This window comes from Takifugu flavidus, chromosome 4 (assembly GCF_003711565.1).
Source record: "Takifugu flavidus isolate HTHZ2018 chromosome 4, ASM371156v2, whole genome shotgun sequence".
NCBI classification, from domain to species: domain Eukaryota; kingdom Metazoa; phylum Chordata; class Actinopteri; order Tetraodontiformes; family Tetraodontidae; genus Takifugu; species Takifugu flavidus.
The window spans coordinates 8,330,078-8,345,807 of NC_079523.1; the positions used below are offsets into that span (position 1 = coordinate 8,330,078).

The 15,730-nt window shown below is 46.6% G+C and overlaps 1 protein-coding gene across 2 annotated transcripts; it reads right to left on the reverse strand.

Moving 5' to 3' along the window:
• Positions 1 to 1,197: 1,197 nt before the first annotated feature.
• On the reverse strand, positions 1,198 to 8,005 carry errfi1a (ERBB receptor feedback inhibitor 1a). 2 transcript variants are annotated; one of them, XM_057030689.1, is made up of 4 exons: positions 7,710 to 8,005; positions 4,755 to 4,960; positions 4,511 to 4,593; positions 1,198 to 4,042 (listed from the first exon to the last, which is right to left on the reverse strand). In XM_057030689.1, the coding sequence occupies exons 2-4, from the start codon at positions 4,904 to 4,906 to the stop codon at positions 3,108 to 3,110; spliced, it is 1,170 nt and encodes a 389-aa protein (XP_056886669.1). In that variant the 5' UTR covers positions 4,907 to 4,960; positions 7,710 to 8,005; the 3' UTR covers positions 1,198 to 3,107. The 2 variants fall into 2 exon arrangements, with proteins under 2 accessions (XP_056886669.1, XP_056886670.1); XM_057030690.1 differs by lacking the exon at positions 7,710 to 8,005 and having other exon boundaries at positions 4,743 to 4,887.
• Between the last annotated feature and the right edge of the window lie 7,725 nt (positions 8,006 to 15,730).

Here is a 15,730-nt window from a genome sequence, read left to right on the forward strand (position 1 = left end):
GTTTAATTTGACTTTCTCATGCAATTTTAAGAAATGAGACACATTTATGTGCAGTTAAAGGCACATAAATAAGGAATGTGTTCATGTATGCAGAACTCGAATTTGCTGTTCAGAAATTAAGATTTGATACAGAATATATACCAATTAACAAAGAACAAAATTTATAATACTTTGAGCAAGCTCTAGTTGTTGGCTCGGCAGTTGGGGATTTTTAGTGAATTAACCAGGGCCAGATGCATTTTTACTATTAAAACTAATGAAATTAAACTGACCCACGTTGTCAACAAACTGAACTCAAGATTACAACAATAAACTCACATAAAAAGAGTCAGGTTTTATGAGGATGATTCATTTTTTTATGGATTTAAACTGATGTGGAGCCTGTGTAAAAACAAGGCTGGTGTGAATCCTGTATCTTTTTCTTTTTTTTACCTCTGCATTTAACCCATCCTCACACTGCATACAAGGAGGAAGTGCCTTGCTCAGGGGCATCCTAGGTTGTGACCTGACCTAGGATTTCAACCCTGTGGTTTGGAGACCCATTCATGTCCTCGTTTCCCTGCAGCTCGGTTCAGGTTCAGACCAAAAGTAGCAAAATTCAACCCCTAAAACATGTCCCAAAGCTGCAAAATGTGAATACATGAGGTTAAAATCTCCAATGCCTCTGTTATGAAGGATGCAATATAAAATCAGCAGTGGGAAAAGGTTTAAAAATCTAAAGGAACCAGTTGATCACAGCTGAAAAGGTGGAAACCGTCGAGTCCAAGACGTGTCGATATGAAGAAAATTATGACGGGCAGCCGGGCGAATGAACTCCGAGTTTAAGCCATCGTGGCTTCATGATGGACATCATGATTGTGACTAATAATGGCCCCTGGATTCTGCTGAGCTTGACATGGACGCACGTCAAATGCAAAACACTCGCGACATTGTTACTTGAAAAGAAAAAAAAAAAACCCCAGCAACCTGTGGGCCGGAGTTGGAGGATGTAAGCCGTCACAAAGAAAAAGAGCGCCGTGTAACCAGGAAGAAGCCTGCACACCTGTCAATCAACCATTGTGAGTCGGTCTTGTGTCTCTGGATAGAGGCCAGTCACAATAAGGTACGCAGCATGAGGGTGTGTGGGTGATAAAACAGGACAAACAGCTGAGTCAAGCGTTTAGGCTTGACGGATGGCACAGGCAGAGCAGAACAGACTCATAAATAAGTCACTTTATTTTGCTTTCTTTTCAAAGACTACATTTCTTTATCAACTCTCCATGACAACAAATGGAATTGTTAAATACTGTACACAGCATACTGTACCCCCCCAGTGCACGTCTTCGCAGTTACGTCTCCATAGACGAGTCTTCCTTCACTTTTTATCATCTCTAATAAGACATACGAATACCTTAAGATTAAATAGCATCAGTGTATGATGTAAACATTGTGTCAGACATTGAAGTCACAAGCAAAGGTATATTTTTTTGTTCCTCTTTGAGCAGAAGGGAGAGGAATCTATGCGTCAACAACCATTTGACCTTAGTAATTATCCCAAAGTGAACACCATGTTTGATACTTCAACACACGTGCTACATTTTCTATATTGTCCTGACACTCTTAATAGTCTACAACAGTAAAAAAAAAAAAAAATCGATTTTCTGTCTCTGGGCTGCCAGCAGCCAAAGTCTTTCAGACCACACCCACTGCAATCATGTAAGGTAGGAATGCATGAGCAGAACAGGAAAGTCTGTGTCAGGTAGGTAAATCCTGCACTCTTTGTAATACGCCTGTTAACAGGTTGGCCTAACATGCACACGTAATCCAATCTGTGTCTGAGGATATCTGATCAGAACCCACAATTCAGTTCCAACTCGATTAAAAACCCTGTCAGGTCGCTCTGAGCTGTCTTTCTTTGGGTTTTTGGGGGGGGTTCTCCCCCTCGCAGAGCACAACTGATACTGTTTTTGCCTTTTTTTTTTCTTTTTTTTTTTTAAACTGAGGAGCACATGAAATACAGGATGAACGTCGAAGGGAGGTAGTGCTTGAGGCAAATTAGTTCCGAGCGATAACTCACAGCTTGATTAAAAAAAAGGAAAGAAAACTTCAACTGTTTGATGGAATTTCAGTAAGAATAACATACATTCACAGAACATTCAACAGGCCCGTTTCTGTGCGTCAAAACAGACCCGGACGCCCGGAGGTGTGCACTTCTTTTCCGCGACGGGCACAGTAACAAATATGGCTGTCACCACAACACTTGTCTCCGCCGCCGTGCCGGTGCGCGGACGCGACCATTCAAACCAGCGCACCAGAAGAGCTGCACCAGACTTTCCACTGGTCACACCGGTCATGCGCCCACGTCTGTAAAATATACCGGAGTGACACACTGCGTAGAAAACTATTATAGACAAATATAGCGGCCTGAGTAAGACTGTAACTTCACCGAGGCGGGGAGACAGTGTGGACGCAGAGGAGAAAACTGAATGAGGATTTGTGTGCTGGCATCCTTCATTTTTCCTTAGGCAGATTAGAGGCCTTACATTTAGCCTTCATATATGAAGTGTCACATGGTTTGGTTACTGACCTTTTGTCCCATATGAGATAAAAAGCAGCTTCCATGTTTATCTCAATAAAAACATCTTCAACCTTCCAGACACAGAATACACAGAGCAGGAGGTTCCAGACCTGCCTGGACCCCTGACCCCCCCCTTCCGAGAAAAAAAAAAAAAAAAAGAAAGAACTGGACAACATTGAATGTCATGAAATAAAAGTCATATCAAAAATAAGCTCTACAATGTTGATTTCTGCCCACTAGAGACTGTTTTTACACACATCTCAGGTTGTTCCAACATTACCAGTAACTGAATACAGTGCGCACGTACCCTGTGTGTTCAGAATACATGAAGGGGTAAAAAAACAAAGAAAAAAAGCAGCAGTTTGAGGGACGTCAGAGTTCCTTTTCTCTGGTTATTTCAAGTGTTTCTGCTCAGTCTTGTGCTACTTCCACCTGAATGTTTAAAACAAATCCACGTGCGCCCCCCTCCCGGCATGCGCGTGGCGCCGAGTCCCAGGGGTCTGGGCCGCGTGCCGATGGGCCGTCTGCGAACTTCTGGGTGCGGACTGAATCAGCAGTATGAGAGATAATAATGTGTGTCGCTGACCTTCTCATTGTTCTTAATAACGGGTCTGATGCGGGGGGAGCCCTCGCTGTTCTGTCTCTGTAAACCCTGACAACTCACGTACTTCGGGTCCGGTGCAAAACTTTGGGTTGGGGGCATCTTTCCGTTCTGGTACGTGGGAAGACTTTTGGGGCTGTGGTTGCGGAAGCTGCCTCGAGACAAAGGCTCCCTTGGGGGAACCACGGGTGGCTTGTCCTCCTCGATGTACTCCCCTGACAAGTGCCGGAGGTCTCCCGCCTTAGGTGTTCGTGGGGGGACGGGGGGAGGGACCTCGGGCATATCCGTGCCGTTAGCGATGCGCTTCTGGCAGGTGATGCGCGGCAGCGAGGGCTTGTTAAACGAGCCCACCGGGCCCGAGTGCGAGCGCCGAAGCTTTCTCTGAGCTTGCTGTCTCACGCAGGCGAGCGTCCCCTGCTGCTGCTGCGCCTGCTGTTCCCGGACGTCTTGCGCGAGATGTCCCTGACTCTGCGCCTCGGGCTCCCGTGGGGTCTGCTGTCCCAGCGGACCGTCATAATAAGCATAGTTTATCTGCCCGCAGTCCCTGAGGCTTCTTCGACCAGAGAGTCCATATCGGAAAGGGGACGGCTTGGAACAATGTTCGGCCACGAGGCAGCAGGTGTCGTCCGTGCACGGGAAGAACTCCACCTCGCTGTCCATGGACTGCATGAGAGAGATGTCCGTCTCCAGGGGAGTGGGAGGCAGCGGCTTGGAGCCTCTGCCCAGCGGACTGCTGCACATGGAAAGCTTCTCGAACGAGGGGACCACCTGGGTGTCATCAGAAGGACTCGGGGTGGATGGTTCAACACTGCAGGACAAGGAAACATGGGAAGGCCGGCATTTCTTTGGAAGCAACCTCTGCGAGCCCGGACTGTTTTTAAGTCCTGTCAAAGAGGAAACATCAGTAAATAATCCCGTCATTAAGGGCATGTTCGTGAATGACAACATAATCCTTAGTTTATACGGGGAAGTATATAAAATACTTCCCCGTATAATCTTCTCATAACTTGACTGCAGTTTCATACATAAGCCTAATCTCTCCTCACTGCGCTGCCCAGCAGCAACAGCGAGAGCTTTTCTGTCGTTTCAACATCCGTATTTAGGTTTTCAATAGATTCGGATGGACATTCTGATATTGGACTAAGTCTGCAACATAGGTTTGAACCCGGAAGACGTATAAACTCTTGCACAAGGTCACTTAGGTCAAGTTGGAACACCAGAATAGGAGGATTCTATGGAGCTGACAGAGTTAATCCCTATGAGGACAGTAGGATTGACCTCATATTTTCGTCCTCCAGTCATTGGTTCAGATTTGCGTGGATTTCAGAAGACGTCTACTTTCATTTACCTACTTTCATAACTTAGTGGAGGTGGAATCTTCAGCTGGGGACGGGAGCTGTAATCTGTGTGCGCACTTTCCATGGTGAAGTAAAAGCTGTCAATTACAGAAATGCCATCAATTCCTGTTTAAATTGGACTCATTACTTTACAGACCGACTTAAACTTTAACATTTAGTGCTTCTCCAAGTGCCATAAAAAAATAATACAAGTACAATAAAAAATAATGAGGGCTTGTCGTGGCACCTGAACACTCACTTGTCCAGCTCTCGTGGATAGCTCCAGGTGGGTTTGGATTGAGCCATGCTGTGACAGTGGCTGCCCCTTAGGAAGGGGTTTTCTATGGGAAAAGAGATCTCCTGGGCAGTCAGGCCTACTGTGGACATGCTCCAGGTACACTGGGGTCGCATCAAAGCCAGGAAACACTCGGATGGCTCGGCCGGCTGCTCCTGCTCCTGGTGTACCTGCAACAGAGCCAAGATGGAGACCTTAGCAACGGTGGAAGGAGGCCGACGGCTAAAGCAGATGCGTGGAGAGAGAGGACGCGGCCGCATATTGGAAAATACTCTGGAAGAGCCAAGCCAATACCCAACCTCTGAGCCAAGAAAGAAAACCCTGATATTAACGTACAAAAGCTTGTGCCTTTTGCCCATTTGCACTTGATCTTTAGACCTCAACAAAAATAACAATCTCCAATGAGAGATGAGTGACAAAAGCTTGCTTTAAGCCATTTTAGGCTTGCCGGGATTTACTGTCTAATAAAACTGCCTCAGCCCTGTAATACACAGTCAAACATCAGTCTTTTTTCTAGGACAGCCTGAACTGTAAGAATATTTGTGGTGTCACTCGTGTAAAACGATGGTTATGGGGCCATAAACCCAAGCAAGAACTGAATTCAAATTGTACAAAAAGCAACATCAAGTGAGTTTATTTGTTGCTTCAAACTATGTGTGTCATTCCTTTTGTTCTGTAATTTGCTTTAATCATGTAAATATGACGTCTCCTGCCTTGAAGCTGACAGTGTAGCAGCCTCCCTCAGGTAGACAAGATGTAAGCAATGTCTAAGCTTGACAGAGGTTGTTGTTTAAGAATTCAGATGTTTTAGGACACGGTCACATTGCTTCTTCTGAAATCTGTTGGGTTCATTTGCGGCCCACAAGCCACCTAACCAGACGCTCGATATCCAGTCAGGAGCAGTGGTTGCCTGTGCTACAGCAATAAAATGGAACAGGCTGTGCTGCAAAAGCTAAAGTTTGCCAAAGTCATCCAATTAACAGGTGATAAGGATGTACACAGCAGAAGAGTGGACATCCCTGACTTTCAAAACCCGCAAACCACCTGAAAAGATGTGAATGTGCAACCAATGACTTTTGCTCTAATGCTGGTAACCAAGTTACAATAAGTTCTGGAGGTGAAGCTAGTGCGCACGTGTTGACGCTGATAGTTAAAGCCCAACTTGGTGCCGATGCCAGTCATCACGACACCGACGACCTGTGAGCATGTTGATATCAGATAGATAGATAGATAGATAGATAGATAGATAGAGAGATAGAGAGATAGAGAGAGAGAGAGATAGAGAGATAGATCGAGAGAGAGAGAGAGAGAGAGAGAGCTGTGCTCTGGTGCTACAATCTTGCCAGGCCTGAATTGCAAAGGAAGACGGCTCCTCCTGATGTTGCAAGAACTCCAATGAAATGACCTGAATGTTCCTGCCATGTCAAGTATGTGTCAGGGCTGAGTACACAATGCCTACAGTAGGTGAAGGTATGGTGGAGTGCAGCAGCAATATTCCGGCGTATCAGGACAAATTTGTTGTGAAATCCTGTTTTGCATGTGCGGGTTTTTGAGTGCAGCCACCATGTCAGTGCTCACAGAACCCCCCCCCCACACACACACACACACACACACACACACTGCCCTCATTGGCCCGTAGCTGTTAATCCATTTTTCTCCCAGACTGCAGGAAAACAGGTGCACCCATGGCCCCAGTTACCATCGGTCCTGGAAAATACAAAAGAGGTTCGTGCGCGCCCATGGACATGCTGTCCTCTGTATAATGTAGGGGTGATGACTGAGAGGAACACGGCCCCCGTCAATTCTGCGTCTCCTGTGAGCCATATTTATGCGCGGGGCCTGACAGCTGGCCAGAAACAAAGCCTTAAAACAACAGGAAGACTGGAGGCATCGAGTCGAGCCAAACTGCCCAACAAGGCATGCAATCCCCCACACACGGGGCCACCGATTCGGTTCGGCGGGGATGGGAAGCAACATGATCCTCGATAATGAACCCTCGGGGGCCCGTGCTTCCTCTTGCAACAGGTGCAAAGACTGTTCATCCTGGCAGTTAACCACCGGAGCATTTACAGGCAACAGGATTAAACAAATGATGTGCAGCCATGCAGAGCATTAACCTGCTCAAGGGGGTATTCTTTAAGTCACTTAATTTAGATACTTTGACCATCTGAGGAACCTTTTTATGGGCATGCGCTGGTTATACAATAGGAAGGCCGAGAGAGTGGGGAGATAACAGGGGCCATGGGTGTCAGAAGAGAGGAGGCCTAATGGGGCTGGCGGTGATGCAAAACATCGCCTGTGACTGGATTGACACACAGCGCTTGAAAAGAGTTCACACCCCGCTCGCGACACCCCTGCAGCGGTTTCCGAGCAACCATACCCGCTCTACCTGTGCGGCAAGCAAACAGCGTGCACACCCCCTCACTTTACCGGATTGAGATAATAATGGTTAGAAGCCCTCTAGCAGGCAGGTGACTCACGCCACAACATACAAGACTGCTATTTGGCGAGGCCAATGAATGGTGATATAGACAGATCTGTCATTTTCCTTTTTTCCAGGATGGAAAATTACAAATATCCCAAAATAGAGAAGGCTCGGGTTTAGCCAGCAGACAATAAAGAGGTCAAAATACACATTAGATGACGACAAAATGCTTATGAGATCCATGTGTAAATATGGGTAAGTGTTCACTTGCATTTTGTTTTATATAAATCTCTCAATAAAAATAGTTTAAAGGGGAGAGTAAAAAGGCTTCAAAAAACAAAAACCAAACAAAAACTTAAGAGCAAGAAGTCGCAAGTTTGCATCAATCAGCGGTGTCCGTCCTGCTGGCACCAACATACAAAACAATAGGCAGGCGTGACACGGGCTATTACGGTAGCCCACACAAGACATTTCAAGCCACTCTCCGGACTCACCAAAATAACTCCACAGTTATCCTCCGCTGGCGGAGTCGCTCCTCTTTTAGTCAAATATAGCTCCTCGGTTTTCCTGGCAGGCGGGGGGAGCGGGAAGACTTCAAACTTGAGATTTCATCGGGACCGGGACGCCAGTGCTTTTTGGGTGACGCTCCGGATATAATGTGACACTTTGAGCTGAGTCTTCTGTTGTAGAGAGCAATGTCTTATAGGTTCACCGCGGCGCAGAGGCGCTCGCTCCACCCTGCGCACTTGCCCTTAAAGGCACAGCGTCGGCGCTGCGCTTCTGCCGCAGCGTAGGTGCGGCGTGACAGGCGGAGACGGTGCGGGAAAGCGCCCTCAGACTTTAGGACGCGCATTGGTGGAGATCACAGTGTGCAGTAAAAGTTTTGCAACCCATCTCTATGTATTTGAGCCTTATGTTGGTATTAAACACCTAAAGCATCCACAGTAGTGGGCGACTTTACATTCTGTGGACTTTATAACACTTCAAAAGTGCATCCTGCTTATTTTCATGCAGCCAGGGAGACAGCCACTAATGAGGATGGCTCCAGAAAAGATAACAAAGACAACGGGCGCAGAAACCCTCTTATCAGCACTGTATTCTGCTCACTGAATAGGGCCCGGGTTGTTTTGCTGCCTGCTTATCAGATCACCCTGGGCACTTTATTTCAGCCAGACTTGTTCTCTGCTTACCTGACATGCTCACATAAAACAGGGCACAATTAAGAACCCTTGCGGAGGGATTCTTGTGCATAAATTCGTCTTTGTTCGGCCATGCCGTTCTTCACACGCTCCGTAGGTACTGAGAGTGCGAGCGGTGTCACCTGGGCTGTGCAAACCCAGCAGTGACATGCACACTAACCAAACACTGCAACACAATGGCTACAAACAACTCGCGCTGAATCAATAGTGGCAGAAAGCCGAGGTGTGTGCGGAGAGAACAGAGTGCTCTTGTGTCCGACTTAGTAAATCCTTTACAGCTTGGGCTCCAGATCCCCAAACCCGAAAAGCCTCTCAGTCCACATTTGGCCCCTGCGCTGAAAAGATTCCAGCTAATCCCTTCTTAGAATTGCAGGCACATTTTTGGGATTCTCCTGGAAAACTAAAAGAAAGAAGGAAAAAACATGGCAAAATGGATAACAGGAGCAGCAGAGTTTGGGTCTAAAGTGATTTAAGTTGACATCATCGTGGTTGGTCGTGTTCGTGTAAACTCGGAGTCAGTCGAATCCAGCTCAGTCAGACGTGTCTGGGTGTGAATTCAATCTTTCTACAGAAACTTTTCCAGCCAAACAGACAAATTCAGAGGGATAAATGTGCTTCATGTGCAAACTGTCTGTCCAGCCTCTGCACCACCCCCCCCCCACCACCACCACCACCACCACCACCCTCCTTGTTTGGCAGCGCTGTTGTGATGTCATCACTTGCAGGAAGTTCCTTATAAAGTTAGTTGGGGAGGGAGATAAGGCAGAGCGAGCCGTGATGAAGCTTCTAGATGGCAGATGAAAGCACTGGTGACAAAGATGATATCCATGTCAGGAAACTGCTTTGTTTCTGCACCGTGATGCACGAAGAATTTGATCCACACACATTAAAATGCCCATTTGTTTTTAGCTTCTCTTTTTTTTTGAGGGGGTTTAACTGTGTCTGGTGCAGGGAGGAAGCAGTTTCCTTTCGTGCTGCAACACCAGGGCACACAAATGAAGGTTCTCAGGGTGGAGTTTAGATGGGAACGACTGCACTGTCACTGTAAATGATTTATTGACTATAGAGGTCACGGTGTGCATTGCCTCAGCCTGCTGAGGTCATTAAATTATGTGCATATTTAACTCCTGTCCAAAGTTCACACTGATACAAGCACATCAACAAAGGGTTCAAGGTGACGTCAACCCTGTCCTGTCAGAAGCAAACTGGTGTTTCACTCTTTTGTTTTGTTTTTTACTATTACTAAATCTTTAAGCTTTTATGACTTTTGAGTTTCCGGCTGCAGCAGCAACGTCTTCAACCTTGTGGACTCACACATGCGGACTGTTGCTGCAGTTCAAAAGAGAAATAAAAATGTCACTTTGCCTGCAGCAAAAACAGACATGAAGGGTCTGCAGCATCTGTGGTGGAGTGTGTGATGATCATGGCATGGTGCATGTGTAAAAGTCCAGATGGTGGCGACAGGTGTGGCAGAGATCTCCTGTTTAATCATTGGCCCTGTTTTTGTGTTCCCATCGATCCACATCTGCAGATAAAGATAACATTTCAACACTACTGGCACATCTGTGTAAAACACACACACCCATACACACACTTGGCTCCATATATGACAGCACATGGCAACAGCCTAAGACCTTCTACTTCCCCACACCAAACTTGCCCAAGTCCCCCGACTGCTTCTCTTATTAATCACTTCCTGTATCGGGCGGAAAAGAATTCTGGGAATCTGCAGGATTTTATCGTAAATTGCCTCACACGCAGGTATTTTCTTCTTTGGAATGCATTATAATCAGGAGCAGCAATAAGGAGTCATCGTTGCATCACTCCTCCACATTGTTATGTTGAGTGCTTGAAGTGTAGCCACAGCCTGCCGTCAGAGAGGGGGTGGAGACACCCAGTCCGCCTCCTTGATGATGTCAGGGTGTGTTTAGACTCCATAACCCAAGGATCACTTCAGACACAGACTGGAGGAGTTACTGGCAAACTCATCCCTGTGACTGAGCCTGACTAAGAGTCACAGTGGTAATTATGGTGGCTGGATGTCCGTGGGGATAACATCCTGTATTAATTATTTTGGGAAGTATTAATAAATAGGGAACACTCAGAACTGGAAGTCACATTCCGTCCCACATAATATGATACGCAGGCACCCACACAAACACGTTCATTTGTGTCTGGTGTCAGAGGAGAAGCTGTGAAAACGACAGCTGTGGTATGACGAGAGCGTCACGCTGGTTCGGCCTCTGGTCCTGAGCCAGTTCCTGCACCACTGGAACTCTACAGGACCGGCCTACGCAGATGGAAACTGCTTACATGTATAGATTTCCAGTTTTAACCACCTATATCTTGCCTTAATGTTCATTTTTTTCTTTTTTTGCAGTGCTACATCACCATGTTTCAGATGCGTGGTTCCTGTATTCATTTCAAAACACTGATCTCTGGCATATGGCCGATGAGTATCCCAGATTTCCGGGTGTCAGCCTGGAAAGGAGAGCGTTTCGGCTTTATTAATGTGGCGATCTGTTAATCTTAAACAGCGAGTGTCTCCCAGAAGAGTTTGCGATTTCCTGATTTCCCCCTCCCTTGTGGGGGATATTAGAGACACGGCCCGGTCCTGCTGATAAAGATATCAGATGTGTTCCACCAGAGGCAACAGTCAGTTCACCTTCAAAGCAGGGCACTTTTCACGAGGCATAAATCAGGAGGCACATGGATTTGAAAGAATGTTTTTCCAGGTACAGTAAAAAGGGGGAAAACACACATGTGTGTTGCAGAGAAGGATGCAGGCCATACATGTGATGAACCAGTCCTTCTCCATGTGTGTATAACTGAGTGCATGTGGCGCGGCCCGATGACAGGGACTGAGTCATTCAGGGCAGAGTATGCGCTTTGTAAGTGCGCCTTTTGTTCTATACACACGTGGACTTAGGCCTTCGGATGAAGTCAGCCAGACTACCTGATCCAGAGTCGCATTAATTCCTCCCAGCGCCAACGCTGTGGATCACTGATCACACCGGGCTCTTAATGAGCTCGCTTATGGCTTCAGGAGAACACAGACGTGGTCCAGTCCTTGTTTTCCATCCTTCACAGGCATGCTGGCTGTGCAGATGCATATGTTTGGGGCAAAATGTAGCCCTCCGGGGGGAAAACCGTGCGTGGGTGGTCAATGGAGCCCTGTCCTAAACTCAGTAAGGGTAGGAGGACTGTGATGGCCCAGGGGGTTCAAACTAAGAGCTCAGCCAGATGAATAACCTTGGACCGTGACAGTTGTTGTACCTTTTCTTGAGAGTTAATTAATCCTCATGTGAGAACTCTAAAGTTTGCATGTGTTTTAATGTGAAAGCTATTTAAATATGGTTAAAACTCATTGAATAATTAAATGGAAGAAAGTCTCTATTATGTATTTATTCATTACTATAACACAAAGCAGGGTGGTATAGTAACTAAAACATAGTTTTTTAAAAGACTGAGTTAAGTGCAAATTTATTGTATTTCCAGTCAGATACCAACAAAACGTTGGCTCTCTTTTTCCAAAGAACAGCTCCATGAAACTGGACAGGAAGTGACTTACAGTTTACATATGTAAATAGGGCAATGCGCACCAGATAAAATCCAAGCTGGCCACGGCCCGTGGCTGTCATAAATTCTGACATTTTGCTTGTCACGCAAACATATGTGACATATTACAACAGTGTGTGTCACACCCAGGTTAATTTAAGAAAGAGAGTCGCATCACCTGATCATGATCAAAACAGCAAAATCAGTCTGAACACACCTTGTTGGCACCCAGGAGAGTGCCACACAATAGGGTGTTCTTTTTTGAAATGGTTTTAATGTTGAGGCCAAACATGGTAGTAGTTCGTGTGATGCTGGGAATCATCAGGTGGATGCACACTGTGTACGCTGTTAATACACTTTTATAATCCCACTGTTGAAAATAGGGAAAAAAGCTTGGTCTTCAACAGAAGACCCCAGCCCCACCCCCCTTCCATCCCAAGCTTCATACAGGCTAGACTGGGAGCAGACTCTGGATAAAAGACTGTAATTATCTAAAGATAATCTCTGAGCTGCACAGACAATAAAATAATGGGTTACATCTGCATCCATGTGAGGAGTGAAGGTGTGTTCAAAGGCACTCGTCACCTTGCAGATCTCATTGTTCAGCTGGGATCTGGCTGTTGCTGAGTGCATCTCACCTCCTCTTCCATGTTCTGATTGATGATGCTCATCATTCGGGGCAGATTTATCTATTCCCTCACTGTCACATTTGGAGCAAGATCAGGTTTGAGTCACTTCAGACAGGTGGTAGCATTCTACCAGTACTTAAAAGCTGGAATTTCCAAGTCTGAAGCTTGTAACTTGATCTAAGATGGCCGCTCTCTGCTTCAACAGTGGGAAAAACTCTGGCCACACTGATAATTAGTTGTGTCATTAATTTTTGTGTCATTTACCTTGCCTCAGGCAGAGCTCAACAGGAAGTTCAGAACCTCAGCTCTGTGAATGGAATATACTTGAACTTGCAGCTTGTACTATGTTACATCTAGAGACAATTAGGTCAAATTGTTATTATAATTGATAAAAGATACTCTTTTGCACAAACCCTGCAGACCTTAGCCTATCAGGAAATAAATCAGTCCCACATCAAAGCCTGTAAGGGTCTCCGGGGCCCGAAGGGCGAGAGGGAGAGCTCCGCGGCATCTGTGGAAAAGTAACAAAAATAGCAACACTTTGAAAAGAAGCAAAGAAGAGGCTACATGTTATAATAAAAAAAAAAAAACCTGAATTGTGCGTGGGCAGGAATGGCACACACACACGGGCACGTACGCACACATTCAAATACAGACAGGCAGATTTTTCTTTTCCACACTCCAAGCAACACTTTGAAAGCGGCAGCCTGTACTTAACTCTCCCTACCCACTAATCTTGCTTTAAAACCATATTTAAGCATCCTGATATAATTACTAAACCATTTGGAACATTCTGTGAAACACCTTCTATGATACCCACATGCAAACACATTCATTTTACACATACTCCAACAGATAGGACACTCGCATACTTGACCTTTTCACCTTTGGCTTGGTTTAAGGATTGGCTTTAAATGGGGGCTGGTTTTAAAGTGGTTAGGACCCACTGTGTGTTAAACAACCTTTTGTGTTATTGCTCGTGACCTGAATTTCCTAAATATGCCATCCTGAACAAAATTCTCCCAACAGAATCAGATAAAATCGTTTTAGGAAGATGAAGAAAATTAAAGCATCTCTCTCTGTCAAAGCTGTAATTAGCCTGTGGTGTAATTAAAAGGTTGCCATAATACCCCTGGAAGAGAATCTGAGATTAAGGCAGTAATAATTTTACACTTGTATTCCGGTAATATGTGAGTCGTAAGCATCAGCATTTTGCCTGATGACAGACAGCCATCCTGTTTGTGCTTGTGTCTCCATTATGAGATAAACCTGAGCAAAAATGCTGACCTCTAACTAACCCTCACCTCCCACCCCATCCATACACACACAAACACACACACACGCACCACCCCCGCTCCACCCCCCGCAACAATTACTGTACGTGCATCCCGGGATATGGAAAGAAGTGGAGCCAGTTGTTTGCATTAGTCAAACAGAGGGATCCAGCCTTTAAGGCCGCCATTGTGTCATAAACAAGAGAGAAGACAGAGCAGGAGACAGGCGAGACAGACGGTGAGGTGGCTGCTCTGTGTGTTTACTCAGATTAGAGCTTAAACTAAGTCCATGCAGCAGGGGCCGACTCAAACGTGATGACTGTCACGTAAACGACCTATCAGCCATATAGTGTTATGAATGAAACGTGTTAGCCATCATGGATTTCACTTGACAGTGTGTTTTGATCCTGGGTGGCTGCGTGCAAACACCAACTCATTTCTTTGTGATGAAGGTGACATTGCAGTCGTCCTTAATTTCATTAGGGAGTTTTTCCTATTTGCTTTCTGGATTGCTCCCACTCCACCAGGGCCCAAGTTGTGGATGCATACCAACATCAGGCCAGATAAGGTGGTGCGCCACTGAAAGATGTCCCAAACACCCAGCTCTTCCCTCCCTGGCCCACTCCAACAGCTCCTTTCAGAGATATCTCTGCTTGGTGCGCTATCACGACAGGAAGCACCCAGTGGAGAGCCAAAACAACAGCTTTGCTTCCCCTGGCTTCTCTTTGCCCTGGGAGCTAAAGGGAGGAGGAGAGGGGCAAAGATAGGGTAAACAACTGTTGCTGCCTCCATCTCCTCACCTTCTGTTTTCATCAGCACAAGTTCATGTGAAGAAGGAAACAAGCATGTGTCACTATGAATCAAAGCCTGTGCACACTTGATGGCAGCTCAAATCAAACCATGACCAGGAAGTGAGGATGAAGCTGTAATTACAAATATTAATGGGCTGAATTGGTGTAATGACTCATGTGAAATAAAGGAGAAGAGGAAGAGTGTGAGAGAGTCAGAGAGAGATGAGAGATCAGGGAGTAGTCAGAGGAGCGAGGCCGCCCACACAAACCACAGAGGGCTGAGTCAGGAGCCGCTGGCACACTGCTGGGACACAGGCAGGCCGTGCTGCCTCAGGCAGAGAGCACAGGCAGTCAGAAGGACCAGGCAGTCAGAAGGACCAGGCAGTCAGAAGGACCTGGTGGTCAGAGGGACCTGGCAGTCAGAGGGACCAGGCAGTCAGAAGGACCAGGCAGTCAGAGGGACCAGGCAGTCAGAAGGACCAGGCAGTCAGAGGGACCCGGTGGTCAGAGGGACCAGGCAGTCAGAGGGACCAGGCAGTCAGAAGGACCAGGCAGTCAGAGGGACCAGGCAGTCAGAAGGACCAGGCAGTCAGAGGGACCAGGCAGTCAGAAGGACCAGGCAGTCAGAGGGACCCGGTGGTCAGAGGGACCTGGTGGTCAGAGGGACCAGGTGGTCGGAAAGAACAGCCAGCGTAAGAGAAAACAGGCAATGAGAGAGCAGACAGTGAGACAGAACTGTCAGACAGCAGGCTGTCACAGAACAGCCTAGTAAAGAGATAACAGTTCAAATGCAGCGTGTCAGAGCAGGCAGTTCGAGAGCAGGCTGTCAGAAAGCAGGCAGTCGGAGTCGTGCCGGTTGTTTTAAGCAGAGCTGTGAGGCTGTGCAGGCTGTTCAGCAGAGAAGAAACTGAGCGCTGCAGCACGTTTTTGAATCACCAGTTGGCCTTTTCACACTGATAAACCAGTCAGCCATATTGCCCGGCAGTCTTACAGAGTTCCGACTGTTTGTCCTGTCGGTATTTGTGCGTCTTGCTTTAGTCCGTGGTTGCCCATCAACGCTGATG

Coding starts and splice junctions, on each gene's coding strand:
- errfi1a (XM_057030689.1), bottom strand. CDS start 4,906: ATGCGACCCCAGTGTACCTGGAGCATGTCCACAGTAGGCCTGACTGCC. Junction 4,594..4,754: donor TATCCACGAGAGCTGGACAA/GTGAGTGTTCAG, acceptor TGTAATTGACAG/CTTTTACTTCACCATGGAAA. Junction 4,043..4,510: donor ACCTCCACTAAGTTATGAAA/GTAGGTAAATGA, acceptor CCTCTTTGACAG/GACTTAAAAACAGTCCGGGC.